This window comes from Nycticebus coucang, chromosome 18, assembly GCF_027406575.1.
Source record: "Nycticebus coucang isolate mNycCou1 chromosome 18, mNycCou1.pri, whole genome shotgun sequence".
In the NCBI taxonomy this organism is placed as follows: domain Eukaryota; kingdom Metazoa; phylum Chordata; class Mammalia; order Primates; family Lorisidae; genus Nycticebus; species Nycticebus coucang.
Genome location: NC_069797.1, coordinates 27,853,543 through 27,877,297, shown reverse-complemented (window position 1 = coordinate 27,877,297; position 23,755 = coordinate 27,853,543). Strand labels below are relative to the sequence as shown.

The window sequence follows — 23,755 nt, the reverse complement described above, 5'->3', positions numbered from 1 at the left end:
GTGATATGTGAAAGGCCAGAATTTGGGAACCTTGGCCGGATCAACTGTACAGGATGGCCAGAAATGGTCTTGTTTTGTGGTTTGGTGAATGTTAGCCCTGTTTGTTTTGGGCAAGGAGAGGCTGATGTTTCTCTCTCTTCTGGTCCCTTGCACAAAGCTGCACAAATGTCGGCGGAATGGGCAAGCCTAACATTGATGATTGTTACATTCTCTGCCATTGATGAGTGTCCTTGCATTTTGGTTCCCCCTCTCTGGGGTACGGGTGTGAGGGGCTGTAGGGGGCTGGGGTAGCAGTTAAGCAGGGAAATCCTATCTGTGCTCCAAGGGTAGCTGGCTGTTGGACAGGGCCAGAAGGAAACTTCTTTCTACCTCTTAGGGACCCAGGAATCAGAGTCTGAGAGTTTATGGTTTTTTGGAAACAGCTTTGTGTTTTCAGCCACATTGGAAAGATTGTGGTTATGGGGAGCTGAGAGAGCCTGGAACCCCAGAACCAGTGTGAACAATGGAACTTGTCTGGTGGAAAGTCTTGTCTTGTGCTTTCATCCCAAAACCCTGTTATCCACTGTGGCCTGAACTAGCTCCCAGGCAGTGGGAGATGGGTGGGAACTACTCCTATTCTCACCCACTGGGCACGGGGTCAGGCCTTCCATTGAAGTGTAGCCTTCCCCTGTGTGTGGATAAAATATACCCCATGCTGGACCAGACTTATGGCCAGTGCTGCTGTCACTGTCTTTGCTATCTCTTTTGTCTGTACTCTGTGCTACCCTGGTGAGGGAAGCTCTGGGCTGTGTGCTGCAGTCCTTCTCTCTTCCCCACCCAGGACACTCATTTCTCTTTTCCCCAAAAGACAGAATTTCAGACCAATTCTCAGGTCACTACTGATACAGTCTTTGCGGCCTGCCTAACTGCCAATCCCAGGATTGGGGCCTGGGTCACTCAAATCTCTGGCCATAAATAGATGCTCATGGCTGTATCTGTAATCCCCCACCACCCAGGCAGGTTGGGGCTGTGGGCAAAGCCATTGTTAATGGATGTGTCATAAACAGACCAGGTGCATTTCTGAACCAACGTTTTACCCCTGGGGAGAGCCAGGGCTGAAGCTGCATCTCAGGTCCTTGAACTGTCTGCAGCACTTTCCTCCTCCAGCACGGTCCCCTTCCCTGCCTGGATTTTCTGTTTGCTTGAACACCAGACTGTATAAAAAACAAGCCAAATTGCTTCAGGGACCTCTTTGGCCCCAACAGGGCTGTTTCCAAAGATGGACTAATTGGCTTGTTTTAATTCCCTCCAGCCCCCTGCCCGTTTCCTTCCCCCCAGGGGACAAAGTGGTTATGCTTGGCGGAGGGTAGAGGAGGCTGGGGGCTGGACAGCAAATGGAAATGGATGAGGAGGCTTATGCGTGCGCCCAGGTCCAATAGTGGGGGCCAGGTCATGGCCCTTTCCCCAGGAGTTGGCGTGACCTGCCTCCTTCCGTTCTGAGTGGAGATGAATCTTATACAGGGTGTGCAGGAGGCAGGGAAGAACGGACGCGGCACGTGTGCCCTGGCCAGCACTGGGGCCCCGGTGCCGGTGGAGTGGAGCGGGGGCTCCCAACCTGTGTCTCCCTGGCAACCTGGCCGGTGAGGAGAAAGTGTAGTCGTGGTGAAGTTGATCATTGACCCTGTGTTGTGTCAAACTCCCAGGGCTGGAAAAACAAACGTTAACGGGGAGCTGACCCCGGCTTACTTCTCCATCCCCGCACAAAGATCCGTTTGAGCATGGGGGGAAAGGGGTGCCGCAGGGAGGTGGATTAGCATTCCGCCTAATCAAAACGCTCCCCACTCCAAGGGGGCCCGGGCCAGGGAGCTCAGAGCCGGGCTCTAGGCGCGAGGTGTCCCTTTAATCTCCTGGTACCCTGGCCCCGGGGCGGGGGAGACCGGCGGTGGCCGCGCGCAAAGGCAGTTTCGCTTGGACAGAGGACGCGTGTTTCCTCTCGGTGCATGTTTTTTCTCCCTCTGTTTTAAAGACAGTGACAGCATCGGAGAAGTATCCCGGCGGGCCAGGCTGGGAAAACGCGTCAGCCGCCTCTGCCTGGGGCGGGAGCCGGTGGCCGGCCGGCAGGGGCTCGGGGCGGGGACGCGGGAGCGCAGAGAAGGGGACGGAGAGGGGGAGAGCGCGAGAAGGGCAGCTTGGGTCAGCGGGGAGGATACCTAGGAGCGAGGCAGGGGGCGTAAGCTGGCGCCGAGTCCCTGGGAGCGCCGGGTGCGAGCCGGCCGCCGCAACCGCCCGAGCCACCCGCGCCGCCCGCGCCCTAGGCTAGCCGGGCGCCGGCGGCCGGGGCGGAGAGGCGGGGCCGGGGCGGGGTCCCCGCGCGGGCGGCGAGTCTGAGTGAGAGCCGGGAGCCGCGGGCCCGGGCCGCGCCCGGAGCGAGCCTCGGAAATGCCTGCGCCCGGGGAGCGGACGGCAGCCGCCCCGCGGGCCCCGAGGAGAAGCTGAAGGTCGTCGGGAAGTGAGCGCCCGGTCACCTGACCCCCAGGGCGCACCTAGGCGGGGCGGGGCCCATGAGAGGCGGGCGGCCGGGGGCCGGAGCGCGGGCAGAGGGGCCGGGTGCGGGCGGCGCGGAGCGCGCTGAGCCAGGGCAGCGGGGACGCGCGGCGGGCGGGCGAGGGCGCGGCCGGGCACCGCCGCCGGCCTCGCCATGTCCCAGCCGGCAGGGAGGATGCATTGCCGAAAGGCGGGGATCCGCGCCGCCGTGGTGCTCATCGGACTCCTGCACAAATCCCGAAAACAGAATAAAGAGAAAAGGTATGCTTGGCAGCGCCGCCTCCCCTTTCCCTCTGCTCTCGTGCTAAATTCCAGTTTTCTTTGGGGCAGACTTTTCAACGGCTATTTGGGTCCGTTTTGGATGGAAAAAAGCCTCTTGTCCAGACGCCGTCGTGGTGACAGAGTCCGGAGCTTAGTGCGAGGAAACCCAGGCAGGACATTGGCTGAGCAGAAAGGCGGCTGGGAGGGATTCATCTCCGACAGAGGGACACCAAGTCCTTCGCCCCCAGACCCTGCGTTTGCAGATCGCCAGGCTCTTCTCAAAGCCTGCAGCTTGGGAAGCCTTGATCCAGCCCGGGCGGCAATCCCTGGCTCAGCCCAAGCGGCTCAATGCGCGGTGTTGCCATTTGCTTCTCTGCAACTTGGCTGAGCCCGCGAGGTGCCCGCCTGGCCGAAATCCACTTGCTCTGCGCTCGGTGGCTGCTAGCAAGGAGCAAGTTTGGAGGTTGCACGGCTGCCCGCACTTCCCTCCTTCCCCGCTGTGCCCCATCACCTTGTCTCTGTTGTTGGGTTTTTCTGTCTTTGACTCTTTCTTGGGTTTGCTCTTCTTGCTTCTGGGTGTTGAAAATCGTTTTCTCAACACTTTGGACAACGTGTGTGGTGAGAGGTGTGAGATTTGGGGCGGGCAAAGGAGGTTCTAGGGCACCTTCCTGGATTCCAGCCCCTAGCTGTAGGCCTGAAATCCACCAGACCCCAGGGAGCTGCCTGTGCAGGTAGTTGGCACAAAGCCTTCCTCTTCTACTAGGGTACATGGCAGAGCCTCCCAGCAACTGGGGCAGAGTGGGGGACATTGGAGCTGCCAGGATGTGGTGGCCCTGCTGGATCTTAATTTCCAGAGGAGTAGTGAGTGCTGCCCTCTGTATAAGACAAAGGCTAAGACAAGGGCATTGGAGCCGGAGACACCTAGGTGGTGAAAAGCAGCCCCTGGATTTGCCCAGAAGCTGGGTGTCCCTGGGGGGCAGTGAACAGGAGGGACTTGGAGAAGCTGGCATTCCTTGCCCTTGTGATGGGGTTGTCTGTCATCCCTATTGTCCTTCCTTCCCACGATGTAGTCTAATAAGATGCTTCCCGTAAGATAGGATGAAGCTCCTGTAAAATGACTTAAAGTGGTTAAGCATAAAATAACATTGAGTCACCTAGTGAGAAAGTTCTTCCCTTTTCATTTCTCTACTAATTCATGCGATTTCTTCAAGGATAAAGTTTCAGAATTGGTGCTAGTCAGGCTTTAACACCTCCCCCCACCCCCAAACCTTCTTTTTGTAACAAAGATAGGGCAGACCTCTGGTTCAGGTCTCTAAGTGGTGAGCAGTGCCTGCCTATAGAGCTTAAAGTTTGTTTTGTTTTTATACTATTTATTTTTAGGATTATGGCCAGTGGTACTGGTTTTTACATTTGTAGTGTAGCATCACTATCAATTAAATGTATGAAGTTGTAGGAATGAGTCTGTTGAATAGATGTAGTAGTAATAATAATACAAATGGTATTGAATATGGCAGAAACCCTGCAGGTGATCTGGTAGCGGCTGATACTAGGGACACTTAGTAAAAGCTGTCATCAGAACTTTGGAGCTCGGGTCTGAATGCAGTTTTCCCTTGGGCTTGGATTCTCCTCTGTTCCTTATTGTTTAGCGTTTTATCTGTAGAGGAGGATGAACAAGCCAATTCTCTAAAGTTAGAAGGGTGGATGAGATTGCAGGTCTGAGACAACTTGGGTCTGCTTTGAGGGACGAAAAGGAAAACATACCTGATAGATGCCTTGTATCGGACCAGTTTCCAGCTTTGAGTACAGAACGAGTGGTGGGGTGGACAAGCCTCTGAACAGGGAGCTAGAAGTTTTAGTCCTGTTGACTATGATGTGACAATATAGATTTAATCTCCCGAAGGCTCAGTTTCTGCTTCCACGCAAAGGGCTTGTGAGGTTCAACTGAGATATTGTAGGTGAAGATGCAACTGAAGGGTATGAAGTGCAGTGCAAGGATGAAGAGGGTTTGATCAGAACTGTTTTCATTCTCTCACTGGGTATGGGTCAAGGAGGCAGCTGGGCAGGCCTGAGGGGATGCAGTGAGGCACAGGGAAGGACCTAGACAGAGACAAGGGGTGGCTGGGGCCAGGGTGCCTAGCCCCATGGTCTCTTGTCTTTCTTCACTGTACTCTTCCCTGCAATGCAGGCAGGCATAAGTGGCCTTCCCAGCCTTGGCTTCATTGCATTCTTCTGTTGCTCCAGCCATGATGAAGGAAGGCTTTGGCCATGGACTTACCCTACCCAAGGAGAGAAAGGAATTGGTCCTAAATCTAAATGATCTTCGCTTCTCTTGCTGTATATGGTGTTTCTTTGTCTTTGAGCATCTGAAATTAGTGCAGTGAACACTATTGACCCTTGCTCTGCAGGCACTGGCAGCTACAGAGGCAGAGAGCTCGGAGGTCGGGGGGCTAGAGTAGGCTGCAGCTTCCAGCCTCTACTAAGCATTCCTCAAACTCCATGCTGGGTGTTAAATTTGCTGAGTTCTTCCTTCATCCCTCTCTTATCACAGGGTCAGATCAGATTCAGGCCTCTCCTTATTCTTCCAGGAGGCCTGATCATTTCATCTATCTTCCCAGCACCTCTAATTGACAAGCTTGTGCAGATAACACTCTTGGCTCTTAGCCTTAAGGGTTGAAATGGTTGCATGTGGCTTGCAGTGACGGCCCAGTGGTCCTTGTCAACCTCCTACTCTCTCTAGGCTACTTAGAAATATTGCATATTAGGGGAGAGGGAGGTGTACTGGGGATGATGGGAATGAGGCAGATATGAAACAGATATCCCATATAGGTCCAGAGTCAGGAGTCTCCTAGGTGCTCTCTGTAGTTCCTGAGAACTATCCAAAAACTGCAACCTCAGCTTGCCTATTGGAGAAATGGACTTGGGGCTCATCAGCTTTAAACTTGACCCCTCTCTACCGGAGCTGTGGGACAGCCTGGGGGTCTGCCTCTTTCTGGCCTCTTCCAGTGTTCTGTGAAACAGGACCCTATAGAAGCAATGATATGTCTCAGAGGGGACTGGATTAGAGCCTGGTTCCCAGGAGGCACCTGCATACATCCTTTTATTGGGGACTGCAATTTGGAAACCACTGTAATGGATTGTGCCTTTAAAGCAGTTGGATTTTAAGAGCATGGTTTCTTAAAGATGTGGCAGATGAGAGTAAGGTCCTGAGCACTCCTCAGTGGTGACAGAAGTGGGTGGTAAGGCACTTGGTCCCTTGGGGCATGGGGAACAGGCACCTTTGGTGGGAAACACATCAACATATATATGTACTGAAAGTCACACTCAGTGTGGCCTTGGGTGTGACTTTCTGAACCACAGAGAGGTCAAGTAGCGTAAAAGGAAAATAAATCTACTTCTTATGGGGGGTAGTTATTTTGGGACAACTCCCATCCATCATGGGCTTCATGAAGAGGAAAATTTGGGTTCATTTATCATTCAGCAAGTACTGACTGGCAGGCTGTGGGGACAGCAGCAAATCTAACTAAGTTGATTCGTTGATTGTGGACTATCATGTCTGTATCAGTTATTAGAAAAAACCATCAGGCCAATCTTGTTTCTTTTATTTACCAGCCCACTCCCCCGCAAGATTATTTTGAAGTAAATCCCAGACATTAGATCATTTTACTCTTAAATATTTTAGTTTGCATCTTAAACATAAAAATTCTTTGAAAAACATCACAACATTACTCTTATCACACACCCCCAAATTACCAGTACTTTCTTAATATCATATCCAGTAAGAATTTAAATTTCCCCAGTTATCTCATAAAAATTTTCACGAGTTTTTCTTAAGTTTTTTTTTTTTTTTTTTTTTGTAGAGACAGAGTCTCACTTTATTGCCCTTGGTAGAGTGCCGTGGCGTCACACAGCTCACAGCAACCTCCAGCTCTTGGTCTTAGACGATTCTTTTGCCTCAGCCTCCGGAGTAGCTGGGACTATAGGCGCCCACCACAATGCCCAGCTATTTTTTTGTTGCAATTTGGCCAGGGCCAGGTCTGAACCTGCCACCCTAGGTATATGGGGCTGGCACCCTACCCACTGAGCCACAGGCGCCGCCCTGTAAGTTTTCTTTTAAGACTTTCTCTCCCCCTTATGATTTATTTATTGAAGAAACCCGAGTGTCTGTTTTGTGGAATTCCCCACAGTCAGGACTTTGTGGATGTATTTATCATGTTCTGCCATCCCCCATGTTACCTGTAAATCGATATTTAGTTCTACAGGACACCACGAGATTTGGGTTTGATTATTATTATTTGTTTTGGCAAGACCATATCATTTGTAGTTATTTAGTTGTCTGTTGTTGTGATGTTGGCTGCCATTGACCGATTAGTTCCTAGGGTTTGAACCTGGAACCAGGGAGGATAACTTGTGTTCTGCAGACAGCCCTACAAGCTGGCTGGACACAAAGTCTGTGCCTGAGAGTTCTGGCTTTTGAGTCCCAGAATCACAGAGTTGGAAGGGGCAGGAGGTGGGAGCTGATCCACTCTTGGGCCTCAGAACAGATGGCTGCTTGTTCTCTTCTTAGGAAGTGGCTGGGTCCTGCCCTTTTTGGAAGAGCCTGTCTCCTGTCCTCTCTTGTCTGATATTTGAATGCCGCCCGGCTGGCTATCATTGCTTTAAAGAATAAACATCTCTCTTCAACCAGCTTCCCATTATTAGCCTCACTGAGAGTCTGAAGAGTTAGACCCTTAGAATTTAAGAGATAGAATTGGAGGCTTAAATGAATTTATGTGACGCTCTTGAGCCACTATTTAAATTTCTTATTTGGTTTCCTCACTTCTAGTTCCCCTTATCCATTCCCCTTACAGTGGCCAGAGTGGAATTTAAAAAATTCAAGTAAAATTTAGTCTCTCTCTGGTGGAAAGCTCTTTGTAGACATTCCATTATACTTTAAATGAAATCCAAACTCTTTAGCTGGGCGGACAGCCCCTGACTGGTTCTGTGACCTTACCTTATAACTCTTCACTCCTCCCTCACCGGCAACATGCCAAGCTTGTTTCTGCCTCTGGCTTTTTGCACCTGCTGCTGTGTACAGTGACTTAATCGGGTACTTCCTCATCAATAGACTCTTCCTCCTCACTAGACTCTTCCTCTTCATTAGAGACTTAAACCAAATGTCACCTCTTCCTAAAGGAGTTCCCTGACTGATCTATCTAAACAGCTCACTCCAGTGACAGTTTTATTTATTTCCTCCATGGCACTCATCACTAACTGATAATATCTAGTTTATGCAATAAATAGTTTATTGGCTGTTCCATCCCTTAGAACGTGAATTGTATGAAAGAAAGGACTCGCTGTTTTCACCTCTGGGTCTCTGTTCCCCAGAACAGGAGATGCTTAGTAAAAACTCCCTGAACGAATGTGTGGATGCTCAAGACGCTTACTAGCTCCCCCAAGTAGAACTCACCCATTGCCTGTGTCCCCGAGGCCCTGTTGATACTGCAGTGCCCTCTAATGCAGGTTTCAAGGTGCCCTTTTCCAGTCTGAGATTAGGCAATCTCTCCCTTCCCTTTTCTTCCTTCCCTTCTGGAAAAGATTTTGGAGAGAAATGCAACTGATCATGTGCTCGTATGTAGCTCTTTTGTTATTCCTCTGACCCCTTCCCCATCTCTGCATGGCCAGGTGTCAGGAGTGTTCTTTTTATTTTTTTATTGTTTGGGATTCATTGAGGGTACAAAGAATTAGGTTATACTGATTGCATTTATTGGGTTAAGCCCCTCTTATAATTGTGTCCCGCCAAGAGGTGTGCCGCACACCAAGACTCCCCCACCCCCTCTTCCCTTCCCTCTCCCTGATCAGAGTGTTCTTAACTCTGGGTTTCTAGATCTTGAGTCCTGGAGCTCCTGCCTGATTGGCAGAGGCAGGCTCCCTCCATTTGTGCCAAATAGGGGCCAGTGGGCATCTGAATTAGTGAACAGTTGCCATTAGCCAATATATATATTTTTCTAAATGCAGTTTTATTTCTTTGGAGCCTGCGTGGTGCACAGATGGCTGCTTATCAGGATGTTGCCAAATAGAGGGCTTGTCAGGCCTGTTCGGTTAAATCAACGAAAAGCACTCCTGTTCAGACCGGGGCTGCCGAAAGCCTAGGAAGTTTCTCAGTCATTTTAAGCAGATGAGCTCCCTGCCCCCACTACCCTACCAACTCTGTTTCTTTGCCCACGGAATCCATAAAAGGAAAATGAGGTAGACAAGATGATTTCAGGTGGACAGGGCTTTTTATTTTAATAGCTACTTTAAAAAATGAATTCTGGCAAGTGATACTGGTTTTCCATGTATGATAGATAGTTATATAACATTAAAAAGAACAAATTTGTTTAAGCAAGAAATTGCGAATCAATTTAAAGAAAAGTGTTAAGAGAAGTAATAGTCAAGTGGAATAGGGATTTGAGAACAATTGGGAAGATGACATGATAATGTCTGATGTTTAGGGAGCACTGCTGGAGGAAGGGACCCATTGCTCTTATGTCAAAATGGGCCTAACAACACCAGTGTCCTGGGGTTGTTGAGGCTTAAATGCTTGTAACAAACCAACACCTTTTGAGCCTTGCTGTTTGCTAGGTCCTGTGCTAAGGGAATATATGCACATCTGTCTTTTTTTTTCTTCAAATAGAGCCCAGGCTGGAGTACAGTGGTGCCATCACAGCTCACTGCAGCCTCGAACTTCTGTGCTCAGCTCAGTGATCCTCCTTCCTGAGTAGCTGGGACTACAGGTGCACATCACCATGCCCGGCTCTGTAACCATCTTAGCTCTGTCAGTTATTACCTTTGTTTTCTAGCTGAAGAACTGAGGCTCAGAGGTTGAGCTGGGGGCAGAATCAGTGGTGGAGGAGCAGGGCTTTTCATTGGGGTTTTTGAGGTCTAGAAGCTGTGCTCTTAACTGTTAAATTACTCAGAAGTCAAGATAAGCATTTGGGCAGTGCCTGGCTTGTAATAAGTACTTCATATGTGTTGTTGCTTTTGTCTTTGGTTTTTTGAGACAACACCCTGGGGTTGAGTGCTGTGGTGTCATCATGGCTCACAGCAACCTCAAATTCCTGGGCTCAAGTGGTCCTCTTGCCTCAGCCTCCCAAGTAGCTGGGACTATAGGCATCTGCTACAATGGTTGGTTAGTTTTTCTATTTTTAGTAGAGATGGGGTCTCGCTCTTTCTGAGGCTGGTCTCTAACTCCTGAGCTCAGGCGATCCACGTGTCTCAGCGTTCCAGAGTGCTAGGATTATAGACATGAGCTGTAGCCCAGCTGTGTTGTTAAGTTTGTTATCATTAATGTATTGATGTGTATGGATCTTAAGGGTACAGCTTCATAAATTTTCACATACATATCCATTCACGTGTGTAGACACTGTTTAGATTAAGATTTAGACTCCTGCAGGCTCCCTTGTGTCTCTTCACAGGCCAGTGATAGTTGAAGTGAAGTCAAGCCCATAACCTTAGGGTTCCTGCTAGGAGCATCTGCATGGTATCCGGGTAGCCCTTACGCTGTGATAAAGGGGCGAACCTGGCTGGTATTTGGTAAGCTGGGCTTTCTGAGTGGGAAGTCTTGGTTCAGCACTGAAAAGGATAGTATCAAAGTACTCTGATTTCTAGGGCTGAGTGAACTTGGGTTAACCTTCCCTTCTCCTTCCAGATACATTTAGTGGGAACCTGGAGCCAGTGCTGTGTTTATTCACTGCCCTTGGAGCAAGGGTAGCTTGAAAAATTGTCACTTGCTTTTAGGCTTATCAGTTATGAACACTCTGTTTTATGAAGGCTGGAGCTCTAGCCAAGTCCTTCCCGGAGTCCCCAGGGTTGGGTGGCCTGGCTTGGAGATGGGGACATCTCTAGAGACATGTCAGCCCATGTGTGTCCTGAGACAGCAGAGCCTGCCAGGCCTCCTGGTCAGTCTGCTTCTCCCAAGGCGGGAGGGAGCAGGCCCGTGAACAGAGCTGCCCCTCCCTTGTTCTTTTCTCTTTCCCTGCCTTTTTCTGTTTCTTTGTTGTAAAGACTGTTACTAGTCACAATGAATGCTGTGTGGTGGGATCAGGGTGCTATGATGATACTTGTTGTCATAAGAACAGGCCCATGGGGGAGGCACATTTCCCTTGGTTTACGGACCAGACCGGGCTGCATCAGAATCTGGGAAGAGTCTAGGCGCCTCCTTGTTTTTCTTTTTCTTTTTTCAGTTTTTGGCTGGGGCTGGGTTTGAACCCACGACCTCTGGCATATGGGGCCAGTGCCCTACCTCTTTGAGCCATAGGCTCTGCCCACCTCCGTGTTTTTCACCATCATGTTCCTACAGAACCACACCGTCCTGTCTCCAGACACTGGGAACAGCAGCATCCTGCCATCTAGAAGTTTGCAGTCTGAGGCAGAGGTTGGAAATTGGCTCCTGCAGATTCCTTAGGTCTTTAGGAAGCCAAGACTGTGTTCTAGGGGCTGCGGTTATAGTAGCGGACAGCACAGAAGCAAAGCCCTGCCCAGCTGAAACTTCCATTCTCCAGGTCTTTTGTTAGTACCATATACTTTTTTTCCCTTATAAGCTAATATTTTTAAAATTGGAAGGTTCTGTGTTATGAGTCTGTTTTTTGATCTTTTCTTGAGGAATTGGAAGCTCTGGTGACACTGGCCTGACCAGCCTTCCCCATCACACCTAACCTGCCAGCTACCTGTTCAGTACATGGCTGGTGCCCTCCTGCTCACTGCAGTCCCCCTCACCTGGCCACACCTGCACCACCTGCCCTATCCCTGAAGGATGGGATGTACAGCGTGGGAAGCAGGAGGCCCAGGGTTGGAAGGTGTAACTGTCTGAACACAGAGACTGGGAGTTGTGCCTCCAGTCCTGTGTATCCTTTGGGCCTCTTTGGTTTGGGACAGGTGCATTGTGATTGGAAAGGAGATGTCCTGGCAGCCTCTCTGGGCTCCCCACAGGGGCTGGCTGCAGAATGGCCACTTTTTTTTTTTTTTTTTTTTCGGTAGAGTTCCATGGCATCAGAGTTCACAGCAACCTCCAGCTCTTGGGCTTAGGCAATTCTTTTGCCTTAGCCTCCTGAGCAGCTGAAAATGGCCACTGTTGATTTGTTTTCAGATGCTTCTCCTCTATGACCCCCCTGATTTACCTCCAAATAAAATACAGAAATTATGGGAGGCTGTGCATCACAGCACAAAACCTTAGGAACAACAAGAGAAGAGACAGAAATGGGCACAGGCCTGGAGCCCTGGGCATGCACTGGGCTGGCACTTAAACCTCACTTACCTCATTTCATTCTCTGCAAGGCACCTATTATTATTGTCTCCCTTTTTCTTAGAAGAGAAGCTGAGAGGTTTAGGAGGGGTGGTGGCATCTCTAGTGTCACCCAGCTTTTGTAGCAGAGATGAGATTTAAATTCAAGTCTTTTTGATGCCAAATTCTATGCCTTTCCTCCTGCCACCAGTTACATGGTGAGCCTGGCTGAGCTGCTTAACCTCCCTGCACTTGACTTTCACTGTCTGGAAGTGGATTGTCATGCAGCTCAGAGGAGACCAGGTATATGAAAAAACTTCAAGATGTTAAGAACTCCAGTCCTAGCACTCTGGGAGGCCAAGGTGGGTAGATTACTTGAGTTCAGGAGTTCAAGACCAGCCTGAGCAAGAGTGAGACCCTATCTCTGCGAAAAATAGAAAAACTAGCTGAGAATAGTGGCAGGTGCCTGTAGTCCCATCTACTTGGGAGGCTGAGGCAAGGGGATCGTTTGAGCCCAAGAGTCTGAGGTTGCTGTGAGCTATGATGCCACGGCCCTCTACCGAGGGCACAGAGTGAGACTCTGTCTCAAAAAGCAAAATCAGAAAAACAAACAAACAAAAAAAACATTAAGCATACCAGCACCTTAGCACATCCTCGTTATTTTTTAAGGAAGGGACCTGATGTGTCCCTGGGGCAGCTGGGCTTCTTTTGAGTACTTGGTCTGAACTGGGGGTGGTGGCGATGGAGCCTAGGGTGGGGGAAGGTGTCTCTCCTGTCAGGCTTCAGATAAGCTGAAAGGTCTCCTGGCTGCTGTCCTCGCTAATGAGAACAGAAATTCTCACTTCACTATATGAGCAGGAATGTCCGGGCTGCAGCCCAGGTTACCCGTGCCATCTGTATTTTAATAGAACATTTATTTTAATAAGATGTTTAATCCGAGATGCAAAGGCAGAAGCAGCGTGTAAATCAAGAGGTAACTGAAACAGGCCGCCTGACAACTAGATCTGCAGATGTGCCGGGAAGGGCTCTGAGCGTGACATCAACAAAGGCCAGTTACTGATAGCCGAGAAGGTCCCCCAAGGGCACAAGCACTGGAGGCAGGACAGTCCGTGGCCCAGGTGATGGGAACAGAGCTTCCACGTCTCAGTTCCTCTGTCCCCGTCTCCCCTTCCTAGAAAGGGCTGCCAGCCTTTACTGCAGTGTTGTCCTCTTTCCCCTCCATAAATGCAAACGCAGGCAGCAGTCCTGCTTGTAAATGGGTTGTGTTCCAAGCATTCATTCGTGCTCTATTTCAGATCCCTTTTATCAATATCTGTGGGGTGTACCAGGTGTGTGCCAGGCACAGGACAGCAGGGGCCAGGAGGAGACTCAGATGTTGTCCTTGGCCTGAGAGCCTGTGCTCCATGGAGTGCAGAGACCAGCCGTGTGATGTGAGCCCAAGACAGAAGAGGGGAAGTGCTGAGGAAGGGGTGCAGGGGGCCTCCGAGGTCAAAAGAAAGGGGGAGACCACCCAAGGAAGCCTGCATGGAGTTGGTGGCATTTGAGACAGGCCATGGAGACCAGGCAGGATTTCTGAAGAGAGAGAAAAAGTGTGAAGTAAAACAGCCCAGTTAAGGAGACAGTGGATGCAAAGGAGCAGAGATAGGAAAGGCAGGGGCCACGTTCAGATCCACTTTGACCGTGGCGTGGATTTCATGTTGGGGAATGGTGGGAAACAGGGCTGTCACTGTGGCCCGAGGCCATTTTGTGGTTAGTGTTGAATGTTGGGGAAAGAAGGGCAGTTAGACAACAGAGGCTTCCCTGCTTCTGCCTTCCCTGGGCACACTTAGCAGTTTGGCACCCCAGTTGGCATGCAAATCAGAATTGCTCAGTATTATACTTGAAACAGAGTTCTATAACATTTGTTTTATTACAGTTCTATTAAACAGAGGTTGGGGCAGGGAGTCTTTGTGTTGGAAGGATGGTTGGGTTGTTCCCCCCAAATGAGTCCTCTGATGGATAACTTAGCTGAATTAGTCAGAAGCCTTTTGGTTGCAAGTGATAGACCCCCAGTTCAAATTAACATAATGAAAAAATGTTTTTTTGGTTTCAGTAACTGGAAAGTTCAAGGGGGAGGAGTTCATGCATGGCTGGATCCAGGGCTCAAATGGTGTTCTTTTTTTTATTGAGACAGGGTCTTACTATATCACCCTTGGTAGACTGCCATGATGTCACAGCTCGCAGCAACCTCAAACTCTTGGGCTTAAGCAATTCTCTTGCCTCAGCCTCCCAAGTAGCTGGGACTACAGGTGCATGCCACAATGCCCAGCTATTTTTTTGTTTTAGTTGTTATTGTTGTTTGGTAGGCCCGGGCTGTGTTTGAACCTGCCAGCCCTGGTGTATGTGGTTGGCGCCCAGCCGCTGAGCTACAGGCGCCAAGACTCAAATGGAGTTCTTGGACACTGGTTCTCTCTCCTTGTCTACCGGTGGTGCTTTCCTTGGGGTTGGTTTTATCCTCTAGCAGGTTATCCACGAAGATGGACAGCGGCTGCTCTAGGGAGACATTCTGTCAGCTTAGCAACATCAATAGGAACAGCAGATGCTTCCCAATAATTTCAGCAGTGGATGGTTCACATTAGACACAGAGCGAGTTATGGCCAGAGTGATGGGATACACTGATTAACTTACTCTATGTGTTGTGCCCACTCCTGACTCCAGGGATAGAGTTACGTGGCTGAGAGAATAGGAGGTATAGATCACTGGACAGAATGTGATGTGTTGTTATCAGAAGGGCAAGGGATGAAAGCTGGGGAGTAAAATACCCCAATGTCGGTCCACTATGCTGGCCCCTAGTGGTTTAGTTGGTATTGCTCTTGGCATAGTCTTGTCATCTTGGCTGATGTCTATAGCTGCAAGTACTTGCCCAGGTACAAGGATGCCTTCTTCTGCCTCTGCTGGGTGAGGTGTGCTGTCTGTTTTGCTGACTCCGCTTATTGGATCCCCAAGGCTGCAGTAGTCAGTGCAGGCCCTGGGCTCTCTTGTCCTTGAGTCCATCCTGAACATTGAAGGAGTCCGACACGTGACTACACTGGACCTCGTCTGGGTTGGCCCTCAGTCCCGAGATTGGATAATGCTTCCCCATCCTCTTTTGTTGATGTAAGTCCGAATTCCTTGAGTACAGAATGCTGCTCCTTCCAGCCATCTGGCCAGTGGATGCTCTTGTTCACAATGCTCTGGCTGAGAGTGTGTCCAGCTCTCTGTGATTCATCCCTCTGCTGGAGGGCCAGGCCCAGAAGAAGTCACAAGGGTCTTAGAGATAAGGATCCCTAGATATCTAAAATATAACTAGACAGGCAGGGAAATAGCCAAAAAGCCTCATGGAGAAACCCAGGGGAGCTAGCACCCTTTATGATCTTGGATGTAAATGGTGTTGATACTGTGGCCCTCAGTTCTCCTTTCTGTGAATGGGACCAAGACGAATGAATGATTTTCACTTGTCCTTTAGTGGAATGTTTTGTGTAAACAAATCTTATTCAGTAATTCCACTCCTGCATATATATCCAAAATCATTGAAACCAGGGACTCAAAAAGATACTTGTGCATTATTGATCATAGCTGCATTATTCACAATAGCCCAAAGTAGAGGCAACTCAAATGTTCTTCAGCAATGAATGGATAAGCAAAAGGTAGTATATCTACACAGTGAAATATTATTCAGCCATAAAATGGAGTGAAATTCCGATGTAACATGGATGAATCTTGAAAACATTGTGCTGAATGGAATAAGCCAGACAAAAAGAAAGATATTGTGTGATTCTACTCTGTCTTAGTCTAGCAAGGCTGGTATAACAGAATACCACAGGCTGGGTGGCTTAAACAACAAACATTTATTTGTCACAGTTCTAGAGTCTGGGAAGACCAAGTTCAAGGTACTGGCAGACGTGGTGTCTGGTGAAGGCTCATTTCCTGGATCACATACAGCTATCTTCTTGCTGTGTCCTCACATGGCAGGAGAGGCAAGAGAGCTCTCTGGGGCCTCTTTCCATTCATGAGGGTTCTAGTCCTTTTTTTTTCAAATCTGCTTAGCTATAATTTTTTTTTTGTTTGTTTTGCTTTTTTTAAAAATTAAAAAAAATTTTTATTAAGTCTTTTGTACATAGATCATAAATACAATTATGCCATTTTTCTTTTTTCTTTTTTTTATTATTAAATCATAGCTGTGTACATTAATGCGATCATGGGGCACCATACACTGTTTTTTTTTCACTTTTTTTATTGTTAAATCATAGCTGTGTACATTAGTGCAATCAAGGGGTACAGTGTGCTGGTTTCATATACAATCTGAAATATTCTCATCAAACTGTTCAACGTAGCCTTCATGGCATTTTCTTAGTTACTGTATGTAGGTATTTGTATTCTGCATTTAGTAAGTTTTGCCTGTACCCATTCTAAGATGCACCGTAGGTGTGGCCCCACCCATTATTCTCCCTCCACCCTAACCTCCCCCCTCCCTTCCCCTTCCTTGGCCCTTTCCCCATATTCTTGTGCTATAGTTGGGTTATAGCCTTCATATGAAAGCTATAATTTAGCTTCATAGTAAGGCTGAGTACATTGGATACTTTTTCTTCCATTCCTGAGATACTTTGCTAAGAAGAATATGTTCCAGCTCCATCCATGTAAACATGAAAGAGGTAAAGTCTCCATCTTTCTTTAAGTCTCTGTAATATTCCATGGTGTACATGTACCACAATTTGCTAGTCCATTCGTGGGTCGATGGGCACTTGGGCTTCTTCCATGACTTAGCAATTGTGAATTGGGCTGCAATAAACATTCTGGTACAGATGTCTTTGTTATATTGTGATTTTTGGTCTTCTGGGTATAAACCTAGTAAAGGAATTATAGGATCGAATAGCAGGTCTATTTTTAGGTCCCTAAACCATACACTGGTTTTATAGACCATTTGACACATTTTCATCACACTGGTTAACATAGCCTTCCTGGCATGTTCTTAGTTATTGTGTTAAGACATTTATATTCTACATTTACTAAGTTTCACATGTACCCTTGTAAGATGCACCGCAGGTGTCAATTATGCCATTTTTCAATGTGTTGATTATTTGTACAAATTGGAGTGCTTACATCCTAGAGGGTTCCACTCTTATGACCTAATCACCTCCCCAGGTGCCTTCTCATGCTAGCACCGTGGGGGGTAGGATTTCAGCATATGAATTTTATGGGGATACAAATAGTCTATAGAATACTTATATGAGGTCCCTAGAATAGGCAGATTCATAGAGGCAGAAAGTAGAATAGAGGCTACCAGGGGTTGAAAGGAGAGAGAATTATTTTTTAATGTGCACAGAGGTAGGCACAGTGGCTCACACCTATAATTCTAGCCTCTGGGAGGCTGAGGTGGGAGAATTGCTTGAGCACAGGAGTTTAAGACCAGCCTTAGCAAGAGTGAGACCCTGTTTCTCCTAAAAATAGAAAAATTAGCTGGACATTGTGGTGAACCCCTATAGTCCCAGCTACTCAAGAGGCTGAGGCAGAGGATTGCTTGAGCCCAGGAGTTGTAGGTTGCTGTGAGCTAAGCTGATGTTGTAGCCTGGGCACTAGAGTGAGACCCTGTCTCAAAAAAACCGCCCAAAACTTGGGTGCTACCTAACAAATGCAGATAATGTAATAGAATCGTATATACCCTAATACAGGGTGGCCATTAAGTTCGTGTGGAATTTAAACTATTTACAACTATTTAAATTGTACACAAACTTTATGGCCATCTTGTATTAAACTGAAAAAAAAATGGGTACAGAGTTTTGTTTGGGAGGATGAAGTTTTGGAAATGAATAGATAGTGGTGATAGTTGCAGAATCCTGTGAATACCATTGAATTGCAAACTTCGGTTAAAGTGGTAAAAACAAATTTGAACAAAACCTTATTCATATCATTAATATATAAGACAGAAAAAGAAGGTGTTTCTCTGGTTGATGATGGGGTGGGCTGGTGGGAGCAGCTCTAGCCTGTTTTCTGTGAACACAGAGCTGCCTGAGACAGAGTGCCTTGGGGACTCCAAGGAAACAGCAGTCTCCTCTCCCAATAGTTCGTGTTCTGAAGTTAAAGGTCCCTAAGGGCTCTGTCCTGCCCAAACTGACACCCCCCACTGATGGTCCTGTGTTGCTAGGGGAAGGTCAGGCCTAGGGAGCAGGTGCCTGGACCACCTGGTGTGAGTGCTCCTCTTATCCGACATTCCCTTTCATGCAGCAACAGGCTCCTGGACTGCCATTAGCCAGGGCCTTACCAGGCTCTCCTGGGAGGCTGACATGGTGAGTGGGGTCTACTGGAGGGTCAGGAAGAGGCCTAGAAGGAGTGCGGAGAGAGTATGAGCTCTGAGTTACAGGAGTAGAGGGTTTGGGTTTTGCGACTGCAACATGAATGCACTCTGGGACCTGCCAGCCTGCCCTGAGCTGTGCTGATCATGCAAAGTAGGCCTTGGGGTGGGACTCCATGTGCCTTTGACTACTGCATGGGTTCAGAACCTTCCTCCGAGTGTGCTTGGGGCTGCTGCTTGCCAAACTCAAGTTTTAAAGAAATGTTTGTTATATTTTTAAAATCCGTGTTCCTTGCAGAAAAATTGGAAAACCGAAAAGTACCAAGACTAAAATAAAAATCATCTGTAATCCCAGATGGGGGATCGCAGAGATAACCACTATTAACATTTAATATGTTTTCTTCTGGTCTTTTTTTTTTTTTAAATTGAAACACACACCCTCCCACATAATATATTTACATCTGTATCTGTATCTGTTTCTCTATATTATAACAAAATTGGGATTATACTATGGATAGTATATTGGTCAAGACCCCTCCCCCCTTTTTTTTGAGATAAGAGTCTCAGTATGTCACCTTCAGAGTGCTGTGGCATCACAGCTCACAGCAATCTCAAACTCTTGGGCTTAAGCAATTCTCTTGCCTCAGCCTCACAAGTAGCTGGGACTATAGGTGCTTGCCATGACTCCTGGCTACTTTTTTTGTTGCAGTTGTCACTGTTGTTTAGCTGGCTGGAGCCAGCCTGGGTATATGTAGCTGGTGCTCTACCCACAGAGCTATGGGCGCTACCTGGTCAAGACCCTTTACAGCAAGTGATAAAAGTTCAACTTGTATTAGCCAAATAAAATAAGGCATTTATTAGCTGGTATATCCCCTCTGTGGAAAGGTGGGCCTCAGGAACAGCTGAATCCAGGACCATCTGCAGTATCTCTTCTCTCTGTGTGTTTCTTTATGTTGGTTTCATTCTCTCTGGCCACCTGCGCCTTTGATGTTGGATCTGTGGCTGTAGATCACTAAATATTTTGACTCTATTGCTTCCAGAGAGGAAAGAAAGCTCCTTCTCAATAGCTCCAGTTAGATAAATTCCAGGGAGAAGTTCTGATTGGCCTGGATCACGTGTCTGTCCCTGAACCAATTCCTGTGTCCAGACAGTGGGCAGCAATGATTGGGCCAGTATGAGTCAGGGGCTCACTCTGCCAGTGAGAGTGGGAGAATCTCAGAGTGATCACCCAGTATCCCAGTGGGTCCAGAAGTTTATGAGAGTCCTTTCCAGTGGGGGAGGAGCAGTTCTCTAAAGTAAAGGTGGGGAGCTCGAATACCAGAGTAGGAGGTAGAAATGAGCCAGGCAGGCAAAAACCACAGACAAAGGTGTGACCTTCATACCATTTTTTTTTCTTTTTTTTTTTTTGTGGTTTTTGGCCAGGGCTGGGTTTGAACCCGCCACCTCCAGCATATGGGACCGGCGCCCTACTCCTTGAGCCACAGGCGCCACCGACCTTCATACCATTTTAATGAGAGTTCAGTTGGTACCATCCCATAAACAGTACAATTTGGCAGCAGCTATCACCCTTATACATACATATCTCGTTTAACCTAGTGAACCACTTTGAGAGTCTATCAGACATGTTTATTTCCATACAGTACAATGATATAGTATAAGATTATTCACTGCAGTTCTATTTGAAATAGCAAAACATTGGAAACAACCAAATGCCTATTAGGGAACTAAATTATTTCACATTCATGGCATGGATTACCGCTGTGAGAATGAGGAGAAACTTCCCCTGTGCCCTGGAAGGTTTGTGGAAAGAACAACTCATAATAAGCAGACTAATGAAAGAAAAAGATCTATTTACTGTGTGCACCGGGAGAATCACAGAGTGATGGGTCTGGAAGTTCATATACCCTCATTCTTGAGGGGAAAGGATGATGAGGAATTCAGATAATTCTCCTTAGGCTCAATAAATGGTTATCAGGGAGGATGAATGAATGGAAGGGCAGACAGACTGACTTGTAAATGATTCTCTTTGGAAATTATAACCTGACAGACAGGTATTATCTTCGAAATCATTGGGTCAGATCTGGTTGTATTCTTGATCTTCTTTCCCGCAATGTATTAGGATAACTGGGAGAGGAAGGAAAGGCAGTTGTTTTTTTCTGATGAATATATTCAGATAGCGGGAAAGCCCCTTCCAATGCCTTTTGATGTCTAAGGGCTATTTATTTATTTATTTATTTATTTTTTAAGGGTCTTTGTTTAATTATAATTGTTGTTGTTATTTGTTTTGAGACAGAGTCTCACTTTGTTGCCCTCAGTAGAGTGCCATGGCATCATAGTTCATAGCAACCTCAAACTCTTGGGCTCAAGTGATCCTCTTGCCTCAGCCTCCCAAGTAGCTGGGACTACAGGTGCCTGCCACAATGCCCAGCTATTTTCTGAGACGGGTTCTTGCTCTTGCCATGGCTGGTCTCAAACTCCTGAGCTCAGGCAGTCCACCCACCTTGGCCTCCCAGAGTGCTAGGATTACAGAGGCGAGCCACCATGCCTGGCCCTTTTAATATTTATTTATTTATTTTTGAGACATAGCCTCAGTCTGTCACCTGGCTAGAGTGAAATGGTGTCATCACAATTCACTGAAACCTCAGACTCCTTGAGCGATTCTCTTGCCTCAGCCTCCTGAGTAGCTGGGACCACAGGTGCCCACCATGCCTACCTAATTTTTCTATTTTTTGTAGAAAGGGGATCTTGCTTTTGCTCAGATTGACCTCAAATTCCTGGCCTCAAGCAATCTTCCTGCCTTAGCCTTCCAGACCTCTAAGAGCACTAGGATTATAGGCATGAGTCACCTCTCCCAACCTGTCTCTAAGGCCCTTGCATTAATTCAAAATATTTTGTATACCAAGGAATTATATTTTGGGATGAAGTTCCCTGAGCTCCTTTTGCTTAAAAAAGAAATGGTAGCGTTGTCTCTGTACTGTGTCAACGTGAAATGAGTGACAGAGAGAGAGAGACACGGATTCTCGAAAACAAAGAGTTTATTGGGAATAGCAAAGATTGCAGTTGCGTAAGAAATGTGGGCCATGGGCACATCTGAGAGGCCTGGAGCAAGGGGAAGCTTTAAGGGAAGCCCACATTAGCTGTTTTGAAACAAAGCCATTGGTTACAGAGGCTTATAGCAGGAGGGCTTGTTCATTGGTGGTGCTGGCTGCTGCTGGGAGAGGATGGTCACAGAAGTAGCTTAACTGGAAAGTTGTAGCTGGGAAAGCCCTTCTGGGCAGTTTCTGTTACAGGCACAAGTGTGTGAGCGCCTTTCCATCAGGCCTCCTGGCTCCCTTTTGTTAGAGTTTGACATAGTGACTTCTGTTTTGGTATTGATAACTTTTACACCTGATAGAAGGCCCTACCAAAATATTTTAAGTAATGAAAGCAAGGTGCAGAATGGAATGTTTGGATACACTACCTTTTATGTAAAAAAAAAAAAATAAAGGGGAAAATAGGACACTATCTTTGTGTTGGCTTGAATTTGCATAAAGAAGCTGCAGAAGGGTGTATAAAAACTGGTCCACAGACAGATTTACATAAGGATAAGACCTAGTAGACCTTATAATAATTTTTGGCTTCTGAACCACATTAATGTATTCCCCATTCAAAAATCGACAGACCAATTTCCTTTTGGAGTGAGGAAAATGTTCCAGAATTAGACCGTGAGGATGGTTGTACAACACTGTGAATGTACTTAAAGCCACTGAATTGTATATTTTAACATGGTTAAAAAAAATAAAATGATTAAGATGGTAAGTTTTGTGTGTTATGTGTGTTTTAGTATACTTTTTCTTATTTATTTAAAAAATTGCTTTTAGATATGGGGGGTCTTGCTGTGTTGCCCAGTCTGGACTCATGGGGCTCAAGTGATCCTTCCGCCTCAGCTTCTCACATAGCTGAGATTACAAGTGCATACCACCATTCCTGGCTACCATAATTTTTAGGTAAACTTAATCAACAGACCAAAAAAGGAGCAAAAGAAAAAAAAGAAGAGGAAGAAACTATGAATTAAAAAAACAACAAAACAAAACAGTATGTGAGCCCCCTGGAGTCATATACTGCCTGGGTGCAAATCTGCTTTCTCATTTTCTAGTCTCTGACCTTGGACAAGTTACCTGAATTCTGGAATAATCAGTTTACTTATTAGTAAAATGCGGCTCATGAAAGAATCTACTCTGGGGATTAAATAAGAGGGACAGGATTGTGCTCCATGTTTAGGGAACAATCGCCACCTCAGCCAGGCTTTCTCCCCTCTGGCTGACCAGATATTTGCATTTAAATGGAGACTTCTGAGGACTGAAACCTTTGGAGACTCACAGGGAGGAATGGTCGGAATTTCAAAAAAATTCATAGTTTCTATGTGGTCTTGGTGTTTACTGGGCAGAGTTAAGCACACACAGTCCTCACCTGTGGCCCTGCTGGATATGCTGGGAGCTTAGGAAAGGCTGGGATGTCCCATCTATAAAGGGCCCTTTGTGCATGAGAATGACATTGTGGGAGCAAAGAGAAAGAGATGGGATAGGACCTGGGATTGACTGAGCCTGAATCAGTTGAGAGGCCCCAGGCTGAAGGCTGGAGTCTGGAGGAAATGAGGTGGTAGGTGCTGCATCACCCATAGAAAACACAGGAGCAGCCACCCAGCCGAGAAGATCCCCAGACTTCCTCCAACTCTGCCTCTGGCTTTACAGCAAACTTCTGGAAGACTCACCCTAGCTTTGCTTCTCATCACCACCTGGTGTCTGCCCTTGTTACTGACCCAGTGGTCACCTGCTGCCCCTCTGCTCAGCAGCCTTCCCCACAGCTCTGTACAACTTTTTTTTTTTTAATTGAAACAAATGACAAATTTAATTACATGAGTTAATTTTTATGTCCAAGCACAAGGATAATGAAATATATTTTCCACGCAAAATATATACATTAAATAATATACAGTGGTAACAATGCAGTGTAGGTTTCCTGGGAAACAGACTCTGATAGAAATATTCCAGCAGGAAGTGTATTTATTGGGCAGTGCTGTCTAGATGAGGACCAGTGAGAGTGAAAAGATGAAGCAGGATAGACAGAGCAAGAAGTTGAAGTTTATCGAAGTCCTGACAAATATTTCTTTTTTTTTTTTTTATTGTTGGGGATTCATTGAGGGTACAATAAGCCAGTTACACTGATTGCAATTGTTAGGTAAAGTCCCTCTTGCAATCATGTCTTGCCCCCATAAAGTGTGACACACACTAAGGCCCCACCCTCCTCCCTCCATCCCTCTTTCTGCTTCCCCCCCCCATAAACTTAATTGTCATTAATTGTCCTCATATCAAGATTGAGTACATAGGATTCATGCTTCTCCATTTTTGTGATGCTTTACTAAGAATAATGTCTTCCACTTCCATCCA

The 23,755-nt window shown here is 47.1% G+C and overlaps 1 protein-coding gene across 6 annotated transcripts in view; it reads left to right on the top strand.

Annotated features, from left to right (window-relative positions):
• The window catches only part of RAP1GAP2 (RAP1 GTPase activating protein 2), a 261,007-nt gene that overhangs the window by 76,917 nt on the left and 160,335 nt on the right, over positions 1-23,755 (top strand). The window contains exon 1 of one of the 6 annotated variants that reach the window (XM_053569494.1): positions 1,985-2,784. The exons of the other annotated variants lie outside the window; for them this stretch is intronic. Within the exon in view, the coding sequence (XP_053425469.1) occupies positions 2,678-2,784 (107 nt within the window). The 5' untranslated portion in view covers positions 1,985-2,677. Of the gene's footprint in view, positions 1-1,984; positions 2,785-23,755 lie in introns of those variants that run through there. 6 annotated transcript variants of the gene reach the window in all.